Genomic DNA, 12,635 nt, shown 5'->3' with positions numbered 1-12,635 from the left:
TATTAAATGGTTCACCCTGACTCCCTTGGGGCCTGGAACCAGAGAAGTACACAATTGCCGTAAATGCTGTGCCTCGAGTAGCATGCTCTGAAACGAAATCAGCAATCAAGCCTCCCTTAACATGGGGATTGCCACATCACACTTTGTTGTGCAGCCTCCCCCTGCCCACAGCTTCACTCTCCTTCAGAAGACTCCCATTGTGAGGACAAGCTGGTGACCAGACAAACAAGTATAAAAAGATCTTTCACAATGTAGACAAGGCTTAATGTGGTCATATCACCACTTCTTTGTCTGTCTCTCTGTGCTCAGAAGGATTTGCCTTTACTGGTCATTCTTCCTGAAGCAAGGTAGTTTTGGTACAATTTTTTGGATGAAGATGCTTCAATATGTAAAGGAATTATTTTATTCCTTTTACACCTTCCAATTTTACTGTGTAGTAGCAAAAGGACAAAGGGAGATGGGGAGCGAAAACTACTCTTAAAGTCCTCACACTTCCAGCGTGGTGAGATGCAGCTCCAGATGATTGTTCAGGCTGTAACACTCGGCTGACCATCAGTCTCATGAGCAGTTGATTTGCCCAGCTTATTCCAAGTGCTGGAATGACTCTGTTATCCACTAGACTATGAAAAAAAGTATTAGAAGATTGCTGCATGTATGGATTTAGTATCAAATACCTTCTGTTGTAACAAAATTGCACTGGAGGAAATGATCTACCATTTCTGTATTTACAGACAGAGATCCCAGGGTCTACTCACAAACCCTTGCACTAGCTTCTCTCTTACTGCAAGGTAACAACTGGAAGAGAAGTGCTCCCATACAGAGTAATTCAGTCATTCTTCCAACTACAGCCATGCTGATACCCACCTCTGCCTTGACAGGTTTCCTCTTGCAATAGCAAAATAGCAAGAGAAATGGTTGAACTTTGGAATATGTGGATTGTGTAACTGATATCCCTGGATTGCAGGGATACCTAGGTGTACCTAGAAATGTTGTGTAGATAGAGCACTGCAGACATGCCACTTGAAACCCAAAGCTAAAACCAAGTTTTTGTTCCTACAAAGAAGTGAAATCTCTCCACTAATAGAATTCCAAGATACCAGGGGGGAAATACCTGAACCTTATCCTTGTTCTGAATCAGCTTCTGAATCTGGAGGCCACAACTAACTGCTTTCAAATACAGTTATGTGCACCTAGCTTATCTAGGGAATCAAGATTACAGTTAGCATTCAAACAAGTATGCATGTTTGAATCCTGTTAATACCTTGGTGTTAAAAGATGCTCCTTTTTTTGTTCTTAAGTAACCAACAAAACCAACCAATGAGGTTTTGTTGCTACATTTTTTTCAAGCAGACAGAAAATGCACAGTTTTAACAGAGACAAGAAGAGATGCAAAAATACTCTTGTGTAAGCAAGTACACCAGCCAAGAACTCCAGGGAATTTTTCCCCCTAACCTGCTGATTAGGGATTACCACGTAAGTGTGTATGACAGTTTCTTCCACTTTACAGCACATGAGTTACTGCTGATCTCCAGCAAAAATACAGCATTGCTGGGCAACTGCACTGCTGCTCTTAACATGCTCTGGTAGTTTATACAGGAGCTATAAAAAGCAGAGTAGTTCAGTGCTCTGTGTGTGACCTTCCTGTGCACATGACTTACCTGCAACCACACAGAGCAGCTTCTGACTCGCTCACTGCATCCGTCACCTAAAGCAAGAAAAAGGACACTTGCAGTTGACTTGTAGTTACGCATTTGTTCTTAGCAAGCAGAAGGGCAGGGAGGGGAATGAAGCCAGGAAAATCCAAGTTTGTTGGGTTGCATATGAAGCCAACCCTTATTCTTTGAAGTAGAACTAAGAGGGAGTTGTGAAGTATTAGCTCAGTTTAAAGCACTACAGTTATTTAGGTGGCTACAGCTTATATGAATTTGACTACTGCCAGATGCTTCATTTCTTAAAAAAAACAAACAACAAAGCAAACAGTCCCCACCTGGACTGTTCCAAGGCTGTGTCTGCAGATAGAATAGAATAAACCAGGTTGGAAGAGACCTTCAAGATCATCACGTCCAACCTATCATCCAACACCACCTAATCAACTAAACCATGCAATCAAGCACCCTATCAAGTCTCCTCCTGAACACCTCCAGTGATGGTGACTCCACCACCTCCCCAGGCAGCCCATTCCAATGGCAAATTACTCTCTCTGTATAGAACTTCTTCCTAACCTCCAGCCTAAACCTCCCCTGGTGCAGCCTGAGACTGTGTCTTCTTGTACTGGTGCTGGTTGCCTGGGAGAAGAGACCAATATCCGCCAGTCTACAAACTCTCTTCAGGTAGTTGTAGAGAGCAATAAGGTCACCCCTAAGCCTCCTCTTCTCCAGGCTAAGCAACCCCAGCTCCCTCAGTCTCTCCTCGTAGGGCTTATGTTCCAAACCCCTCACCAACTTTGCTGCCCTTCTCTGGACACGCTCCAGCAAGTCAACCTCCTTCCTAAACTGAGGGGCCCAGAACTGGACACAGGACTCGAGGTGCGGCCTAACCAGTGCAGTGTACAGGGGCAGAATGACCTCCCTGCTCCTGCTGGCCACACTGTTCCTGATGCAGGCCAGGATGCCATTGGCCCTCTTGGCTGCCTGGGCACACTGCAGGCTCAAGTTCAGCCTATCATCAACCAGCACCCCCAGGTCCCTCTCCTGCCTGGCCACTCTCCAGCCACTCTGACCCCAGCCTGTAGCTCTGCATGGGGTTGTTGTGGCCAGTGTGCAGAACCCGGCACGTGGATGTGTTCAATCTCATGCCGTTGGACTCTGCCCATCTGCCCAGCCTGTCGAGGTCCCTCTGCAGAGCCTCTCTACCCTCCAGCAGATCAACTCCTGGCCCCAGCTTGGTGTCCTCTGCAAATTTACTGATGATGGACTCAGATAAATGGTACAGAAGCCGGACTGCCTCCATTGTTCTCAATGATTTCACCACCTCTGAAGGCCTGCTTAATGACTGAAGACTAGAAAAATCTACACATCCTGACGTCATCTGTTTTTAACGATTCTTCCACACAAGTTCATCACAAACTGCAGCAAATTAAATTATAAGCACTTCTCTAAATATAATGTACAGAATGGTTTACTTCAGAGCCACCATTTTCCTTAATGCTGCTATAATCACAACTTATTTCTGTAACCACAGACATGACATCACCTTCCTTAGCACACAGTCCTGAAGGACTCTTTGGTAGCAAATGGCCAGGCTGCTGTCATTCAGTGACCTCAATTATTGTGAGTCAGCACTGATGTAAAACTCCCATCGTGGGAAGGCAGCTGGGATTTAGTCTGGAAAAGGGGATACTGAAGGGAGACCTTACTGCCCTCTACAACTATCTGAGGTTGCAGTGAGGTAGGTGTTGGTCTCTTCTCTCAAGTGACAGGACAAGAGGAAATTGCCTCAAGTTGCACCAGGGAAGGGTTACATAAGATATTAGGAAATATTTCATTACTGAAAGAGTGGTCAGGCATTAGAATAAGCTGCCCAGGGAAGTGGTGGAGTCACCATCACTGGAAGTGTTCAAAAAATGTACTGGAAGTGGTAAAAAAAAGTGCAGATATGGCACTTTGGGACATGGTTTAGTGGTCAGGGTAGGTTGACAGTTGGACTTGATGATCTTAGAGGTCTTTTCCAACCTTAATGATTCTATGATTATGCAAGAAAAAGTTCATGAAAAAATGAGAATTAACTTGAGGCTGAAATCTAAATCCTCCTCCGTCGGAATCTTACTGAAAATAAAGATTCTGCACCCCTGAAAGCTGTTCAGATTACTGCTGTGTATGAATTCCAACACATTCCCTTCCAGTTATAGTAGCAGGGTTTACACACTGCCCATTCTGTAGTTCCAGAACTTCTGTGGAACAGAAGCAAATTGAACAACAGTTGACTTGATGTTTCCAGAACCCCTTTCTTCCTGATATAAAATTCTTCTCTGTGATTTCTCAAGCTCAGCTTTTCTCCCTACCCCTTTTCTTCTGCTGTGATGAAACCTCAGGGCTGAGTACTTACTCACTTGATGGAAGGGCCTTCCAGAAAGGAAGGTTCCCAATGGTGCCCTGCCTGCACATTTAGTTAGTGCTTTCTCAGATCACAGTGCAAGGTTGAATGCTTCATCTCCAGCATTCACGTGCTCCTAATTTGCAATTAGGCTACGAGCAGTGGAATGTTGCTTCCACAGGGCAGAAGCAGTGTCTTGCCTAGACTACTCTTTTTGACTAGCATCATCGTGACCTTTTTTTGTTCAGCTTGAGTCAGCTTCTGTGCATTCTAATGCTTTAGTAATCTCAGCAGTTACTCAAAATGCTGAGCTACAAAGAAATGCAGCCAAGTCCCTGGAGTTTCACTGTCTTCTGTGTGGAGTAACACTGCACATGCAGAGCACCCAGAGCAATCCTGCTGGCAATGACATTTGAAATTACCGTTAAGAAAGACTTCTTAATTTAGTTCCATGCTTTGTGCAGTTACTATACATACCTATTTTGGTTAGCTTTAGTGGACAACCTTTGAGAGCATTAACAGTTTATAAAAACTTAAATGATGTTCTTAAACTTTGAGAAGTGAGAATTTACTAAAGTACATCAGTTCAAGGAAGCTTAAGTTGCCACCAGCTGTTAATATTCAACTAGTTGACTGTGTTAAACACAACATCAAGAAATCTGCATGCACAGATTTTCCCTGTCCTGCCCTAGCCATTTATTAAGTGGTCTCTATACAGTGAGAAGCAATTTAGATGTCATACCTGATTAATGCACATTATTGGAGTCCTGAACTTAGTGCTTAAGCTGTGAAGCTGTGCTCCAAACGTCTGCAGATAGCGAGCCTTCGTAACAGAATCCGAGACGCCGAACTCGCATCGAAACAAGGCAGCGATAGAGTCGATGACCACCAGCCGCACCATGCCTCTCGTGAGCAGCAGCGAGATCCTTTTAGTGATGCAGTTGTGAAAGGCATCCTGGCACGGAATACAAATGGTCACCATGACAACAGCTCAAATAACTCTGCTTGTAAAATCATGACAGTGACTTAACAGGGTAATTGCTGAAATGCAAGCTGACGGAGTTTCTAGTCATAAAGCGAGTCTGTGGATCTGTCAGTCTCACTAGTAACCACTTCTAGAGAGTGGTTTACTTTTATTTTAGAGAGGCATCCATACTACTACAGGGTGAGTCTCTCCTTTTTCAATAACATACTCTGTAGCTTCCTGAAACTTCAGAAACTTCCAGAACTTCAATTAAGATTTCCAATGTAAGGGACACAGAAAAGATAGCTGCTGCCTGGACCACACATCCAACAAGTGTGTTAATGTACAAGATCTTCTTACACTTGCCAACTACAAATAAAAAAGGCCCAACAACTGGAATGATTTAACAAGTGGTACTTTCAAGCCTTAGAGAAAGCAGGATTTCTGATGTTTGAGCCATAAAGATCTTATTCATGGCTTCTTAAGAAAAAAGCCCACAACAAAACAAGAAAAACATGGGTCCACAAGGTAAGAATACAGTAATGAAGTCTGCACCTTTCCTCTCCAGTTCTACTGTCTCAGTTTGAGGAAGGACAGATCCTCTGTTGCCCCAAGAGGGACAAAAGAATGACACTCACACAAATGGATTGAATAGCTGTGGAAAGTTTAAATGGAAAAGGCAATTGGTGTTTTACAGAAATTGCAAAGCATAGTGGCAAGGATAACCCAAAGCATACAGAGTCCCTTACAGCACACCCCAAGGTCCCCAACATTTCCCTTCTCCCCACCTAAGGGTATACCCAAAACCCCCAGGGCTCTTTCTTCCCCCCCCTTTCTGCTAGGCTAGTCTCAGGCTGGCCAGGTCTGAGACTACCTCCCCCTTCTCCTCCTGACATCAGGCCTACACAGGCCTAAGAGGCCATAAAGATATTCCTGCACTGTTACCCAACAGGGAGCATCTCCCACGGGAGCAGAGAGGGAAGAAAGAGGAAGAGAATGACTTTGTAGACAAATTTATAGAGCTCAGGATTTATGGGTAGAAATCCACTCTTTCCTGTGTCCACCTACTGGGTTGGACACTCAGAACACCAGAGGTGTAACTTGTGCGGCAGTAACAGGAGGCACCCAGCCTAAACTGCCACATCTACCATGATGTCTGACCAGCAGAGGGGCAAGACAGCTGCAATGCTCTGGTTATGTTGTGCCAGGACCTATCTGAGACACCTTTTTTTGTACCCTTTCCTCCCATCTGCTTAATCTGCAGTTTAACAGCTCTGGTATTACACTGCAAGTTACTCAGGAGCACATTGCCTTTTGCACATATATATCTAGTCTCCAAAGTCCATGAAGATCTCTCCTTAGAAGCTGCAGCAAAACTAGTAGCAAATAGGTTTATCTACTACATTTTAATAAGCATAATTACTCAGAAAAATCTAATACATTATTTATTCTAACAAAAATACTAATGCTTATCTTTTAATCTATTTCATAATAAACCACTGTAATCAACAGTTCTCCAGCAGCAAATCTGAAAGGTTTCCTATATAAGAAAAAAGCACCAAACAACCCTGTGGTTACTGGATTACAGTGCAATGATTACACATTCTTAATTTGTGCTACTACTTACCAGGTCTGCTGCATGCTCCACAAAAATACTGTTTCCAAATTTGATCTTCTGTATGATTTCAGCTGGGACATCTGCACGCAGCTTGTGTTGTTGGTCTATGAGCTGCTGCAAACGTTTACTTGGGAATGCATCTTCTGTACAAATGTAGACAGCTCCTACAGTCAAGGAAACCACCTCTGCTGTTACAACCAGGCTTGTTAATGGCACGAAAACAAAGCCATGCACTCTACACTCAAAAGATGGATGGATGTACCTGGAAATGTTACTGAATCAATGATGAACAACAGAAAAAACACTCCTGTGACCTTCTTGTAGTTTCCAGGTCCTTTTTCTCTGTGCCTCCTGACACAATTGTATTTCTGCACTCTCCACTAGGTGACACTCATTTTGCACAGCTTCAAGACCTGACCATCTAACCTGGGTGATAATGAGTATCATAAATAGAGCAATGCTGCAGAGGTCCGTTTTGGTCAGAAATGCAAAATACAGCCACTATTCTATGAAGAAAATGAACCAACTCAGACAAATCCAGTACTGACAGTATATTGATTAATTTCACTCACTGTTTTCAAGTTTCTTGTTTTAAATCTACATATGGAGAGTACTTACTGCCACAGTTAGTAAAGCAGTTTAAAGAGGATCACTCATGCAACCTCAGCCTAATTAACTCTTCCTGAAAACAGCAGATTAGACAAAATGCATTATATTTCCATCACACTACTGTGAGTGATACCTCTATTTTTACTGTGGTTTCTAGTTTCTCTATTGCAGAGAAAATTAACCACACAGAAACTGGGGAAATAAAGAAAATACTGCATATATTGCGGTTTAAAAAAACAAAAGAATTACGGTCATTGCAACTAGCCAAAATTATCAGCTAATACTTAGAGGGTTACACACACCAAACCAGCTTGTTACCCAGAAACGGTAGCAAGTGTTTTTCCTCATTCAGAATTCTACTATAGATATGAATTTGCCACATTATATTCATGTATTCCTCATGAATATGGGCATATAAAATACATTCAGCCAACACGTGATGGACCATAACTGACATTCTTAGGATGGCAAAAAGATAACCTTGAGGCAAGGGATGTCCCACTTTCTGTTTGCTGCCACCCTCCTTGCACTGAGAATTGTAAACAAGATAAGTCAAATGAAACAAACACACAATATATCTATACCATCTAGAGAAATGTATTTCAGCTTCACCACCTAAAAGAAGTTTCTGGCACTAAAACAACTCCACCAACCCACTATAATTTAAAATCATGAGCAAAGTTTTAGCACTGAGATCAGTCTTCCATTGATAGTTCCAGACTTCAGTAACAGTTGCTAAAGGTTGTTCTCCTCCAGTTTCCTGAAGAATAAAACTTCTCATATTTAACATAAACTTTTAATTCTTGTGTTTCTTGTAACAGACTCCACACAATCTATTTACAGACTGCAGAGAAACCAAGTTTTGTTTTCTAAGTTATGCCAGTATCTGCTGCTGTGACTGTATGCAGTTTAACATATGGCAAGACACCACTCCGAGAGTTTAAAAAGTGCAAGAATTAGGATTTCACCACTGCCTTAGCTCTCCTGCTCCTGCAGCAGGATATTTCTACCTTTCATGCCTTTGAAATTCTCGACAGTTCTGTTCTCTCAGCCCTTCTGCAATGCCCTGGTTTTCTCACAAGAGCACTGATAGGGTGGCCATTCTACCCTATCTTCTGTGAAACAGCGAGCAGATGGGGAACACAGAAGTGATGAAGCATAATAGAATCAAGTGCTAAGCGCATAAGGAACAAGACACATCTTCAAATGATGAAAAGCTTTGCCATTTTGTAGCCTACAAGGAAGATTTTTGCCTGGTACAAGAGACAAGAGTGCCATTAAGATGTCGGGCACCACCTTCTGTACCATGTTCTGGTTTGTTCCTTTTTTCCAACATACACAGGGAGAAATGCAGGGGTGTGAATGAAAAGTTTATTTGCATGCAAACTATTTGCAGCAGTTAGCAGTAACATATGAAGGAAATCAACAAAATACATATGCTGCTTCTCTGATTAATGATGTAACTTAGAGCAAAGTTATGTAAACCACAGACTAATTACTGTCCTTTAAACAAGATATTCATTTGGATGTTCCATGATTTTTCCACATGGGTGGATACAGTATAAGAAATAATTAAATTCCCCCACAACAAACCACTGTGCTGCCAAATTAAACATAGTGCTGCAAGATCACAGCCAAAACACACCTAAAGCAGAATACCAGGACCTTGAAATCTCAGAAGGGACACAAGTTTCCTCTCTTTCTAAAACAGTATATAATACTTAAATTAAGAGTAAGATGAATGTGATTAAAAAAAACACATATTCTAACCAAAGAATAATCCTATATACTTTGGCAAACCCAGCAAATTTGCAGATAGAGAACAACAGTAGCATTCTTCAATTACATCTCCATCAATTTTAGTCAGTAATTATTGCTAGCAAACTAAATATTATTTGAAACCCCCAACTGGGGAATATAAACCATAGGCCAGAGATGCTTGTGGAAAAACATCTGAAGCCATTACCCAGTAAGTCAGTAAGTACTTATGGCAGCACTATTTTTCATATACTGCCTAGTTTTCATGTATGTGTCTAGTTTAACCCACAGTGGCAGGCAGGTAAACAACAGCCAATAGTAATTTTGTATGAAATGATGTTGTGAAGCAGGGCCTGTGCAGATTATGCTTTCCTCTATAAAGACACTTTACTAGTAACTAGCTTACTGCTAATGCTACTGCAGAAGGGCAAGACATGCAGTGAATACAGGCAGCTACCTAAATGCACTCACAATGTTCTTGAAGGCAGTATATATTCCCCAAAATGACAAATTAATCAATACTTACTGTTCAGTACTTACCAGACTCCAGTCCACCATATTTATATGGATACTGCACACAAAGGCACAGTTGTAAACTAATCTGAGTCTTCCCAGCAGAACTTTCCCCGGCAAGTTCTGTGATTCCAACTAAAGGAATGCCACCTTTTAACAAAGAATCTAGCACTGAACATCCTAGGCTTAGCTTCTGGTGTTGAGAGGTGAGATGATCTTTATCTTGGTAGAGCTGAAGTGCTGCAGGGATCAAGATTTTGTTTTAAAATGGTTAAAAATAAAGGGGAAAATTAAAAAGGAAAGCAGATTCATTTAGTATCTTTCTGTCATACAATGACACAAAATAGAGACTGTACAGCAGGTTTAGCTCTACAGAGGACTCTTCTTTCTTGATAAGAAATTTTTCTAATTCAGCTTGGTATTCCCCACCTCCAGTTTCCCAAAGGACCTACTGAGTGCCTGTTCAGAAACTGACAGTTTACAATGAGCCTCAAACTGTTACCTTTCTCTGCTTCTAAGGAGTCTCTATGGAAAGCTACACTCTGGGAAAGTATTGCCAGCAAAGTTCAAACACAGCAATTATGGAGATGGAAGGCTATAGCAGACTATGAAACTGCCTTCCAAGCATCTGGCCAAAGCCTGAAGGTATTATGCAAATCACCAAGAAATAAATTCTAAGTACAGAGCTGCAATGAAGCATTTTTACTGGAGGAGTATTAGGTCTTGCTTGGTTTGGAATGAGGTGTTTCTATCAAATCATCTTATAATATGATCAAGTAAGTTTTAAACCTAGTCTTAGTCCAAAAGGGAGAGGGGAGCATTTTTCCCTCTCATCCAAGTCCTCCAGATTGGAGAATCATTTTGTCCTGTTCCAGGCAGGCTTGATCCTGAACAACTGACACCCATCCACCTCCACGGTCTCAGAGGAGCTGTCCTTAGGAAAGTTAAATAATTTACTACAGCATAGCAAAACCACTCACCTTTTCATTTTCAGAATCACATTACTGTGTCAATGAGGAGGTGAAATTTCTTTTCTCACAATTACAGTATTTTAAGATTTAAATATAACTTCCCCCCTAGATTGACTGTATTACCTGTAAGCATACTGTTTCTCCTCAGTGTGTAAGAGACTGTTTTCAGTAAGCACTGTATATCCGCACTGGACAATTTCGTCAGCCTTTGCAAGTCTGCACCAGAGAGATTTAAAATCTCTTTGACTGATTTTATGTCAGCTGAAATTAGAAGAAGTTTTATAAATACTTTTGTCTTATGCACAAAGGTTTTCCCACTTTCTACCAGTTATTTAATTGAATTTTATCTACACTGCTTTCCTGTAGCTAGACAGGCAACAGTTACTTTCAATGTATCAACACAGGCTATAAAATTGTTTGGAAATTATGATTGGAGATGGGGAAAAGCCATGGCTTCTGATTACTCAAAAAACTTGCTTATGAAATACCCAATTGTAGTTCTACAGTGTTAGTGTACAGATGTACCCCTTTGCCCACAAACACACAACTATGTACAGGAAGACATGACGGTGACATATCTACTAGGGAGACATTGGTAAATTAAGTTACCTTTCTTAAGGGCAGCAATTACTTTAGGGTTCAAGTCAAACTGGTTCCAGTCCATTTCCTGATACAGCACTGGGGCAAATTACCTGTTATTAAAGTGGCCTTTGTCAGATAAACATGCAAAAAAGAATAAGCTTAAATCAACATGAAAACTTTGCAGGAACAGTCTTTTTTATCCCTTATCAATTGATTTATCAGTTGTCTTAGAAAAAACAACACTGATTCAGCTTGTTGGCAGAAATCTCCTCACATATACATTTAATAGGTTCAACTAATAATACTGCAGTTAAGAATTAGTAGTAATTTTAATTGCTTGTAATTTTGCATAGTACTTTTGCTCTGGACTGAAGCTCACAAATGCGTTGGATCAGTCCTTGCCATCCTGCCACTCTTTACACGAGCTAGTCACTTGCAAATAGAGAAAGAATCTTAAGCATGTGCAATTTGGAATGATCCAGGAGTACTCATACATTGGATAGTCACTTATCTTCTGATTAGCCAATGGCAGATTTAGCATTCAAACATTAGATTCAATTCATTTCTTATAACATTAAATAGTCTTTTTAATGTTTTGACCTAAACCAGGATAGCTGCCTACAAGGGTACTAAGGGATTTGCTACTATTTTTTTTAGATCATCATAAAGAAGAATTGGTAGCAGACACATAAGGGTTACATAAAATATATGACTTAAAGGACAAACTTTTTTTAACATGAGGGAGGATAGGTTGCCATGGATCCTGGTAACAGCGGATATGCAGAAGCTGGTTCGAGGCAACATCTATTTACAGCAACGTGCTGACAAGAGACAGACGTCGAAACTTACTGAGATTAATCTCGATTATGACGACCTTCGACCCTACGGACTCCAAACCATATTGCGGATTCCACTGTAACGAAGCCGTCCCATCGCAGCCACTGTCTGAGGCACTGGGGAAGGGAAGAAAATCACCAAGACCTAATCACTAGAAAGTCCGGAGCATCCATGGACAAGGCACCGACAGAAGCTGTCCAGGTCAATCACTGCCCATCTTGCCACAGAGCACGGTGAGCGGCAACACCCTTCTACGGTCCGTTCGTCGGAGGGTAGCGCGGTGCAGGACGGCTGAGGGGGAGCAGAGCAGCCGAACGGGCCCTGCCGTAACATCAGCCTCGCAGCCCCCAGCCCAGGCAGAAGCCTCCTTACCACAGCCAGCACCCTCACGGGATGCACCCTCACGGGATGCACCCTCACGGGATGCACCCTCACGCCCTCTATGCGGCTCAGAAGGTGGCTGGCAGCGGAAGGACACCGGCAGAGGAGCACCTCCCAGTTCGGCGGCTTGGGGGCTTGGCGCCTAAGCCGCCACACCGCCCTCGCTCCCGTGACGAACCACCCGCCAGTACAGGCCACAGCCAATCGGCGAGCGGCTTACCTTCGACATCGCTAGCCGCAAGCCAATCAAAAGTCCTCAAAGAGGACACTTGTCTCTCCAGTAGCAATCTGTTCCGCGGGACTGGTTGGGAAGCGCCGGAGGAGAGGGGCGTTCGCCAAGTGCCGGAGGTAGCACAAGGTACTCGGGAGG

The 12,635-nt window shown here is 42.4% G+C and overlaps 1 protein-coding gene across 1 annotated transcript; it reads right to left on the bottom strand.

Annotated features, from left to right (window-relative positions):
- XRCC3 (X-ray repair cross complementing 3) lies at nucleotides 1–11,169 on the bottom strand. The gene is made up of 7 exons (XM_009904859.2): nucleotides 11,075–11,169; nucleotides 10,589–10,726; nucleotides 9,522–9,734; nucleotides 6,624–6,778; nucleotides 4,775–4,987; nucleotides 1,659–1,705; nucleotides 1–620 (listed from the first exon to the last, which is right to left on the bottom strand). Exons 1-7 carry the CDS (start codon nucleotides 11,127–11,129, stop codon nucleotides 398–400), a joined length of 1,044 nt encoding a protein of 347 aa, XP_009903161.1. The 5' UTR covers nucleotides 11,130–11,169; the 3' UTR covers nucleotides 1–397.
- Nucleotides 11,170–12,635: the final 1,466 nt, after the last annotated feature.

This window comes from Dryobates pubescens, chromosome 5, assembly GCF_014839835.1.
Source record: "Dryobates pubescens isolate bDryPub1 chromosome 5, bDryPub1.pri, whole genome shotgun sequence".
Taxonomy (NCBI): domain Eukaryota; kingdom Metazoa; phylum Chordata; class Aves; order Piciformes; family Picidae; genus Dryobates; species Dryobates pubescens.
The sequence above is the reverse complement of the archived record's forward strand: the minus strand, read 5'-3'. Positions and strand labels throughout refer to the sequence as shown.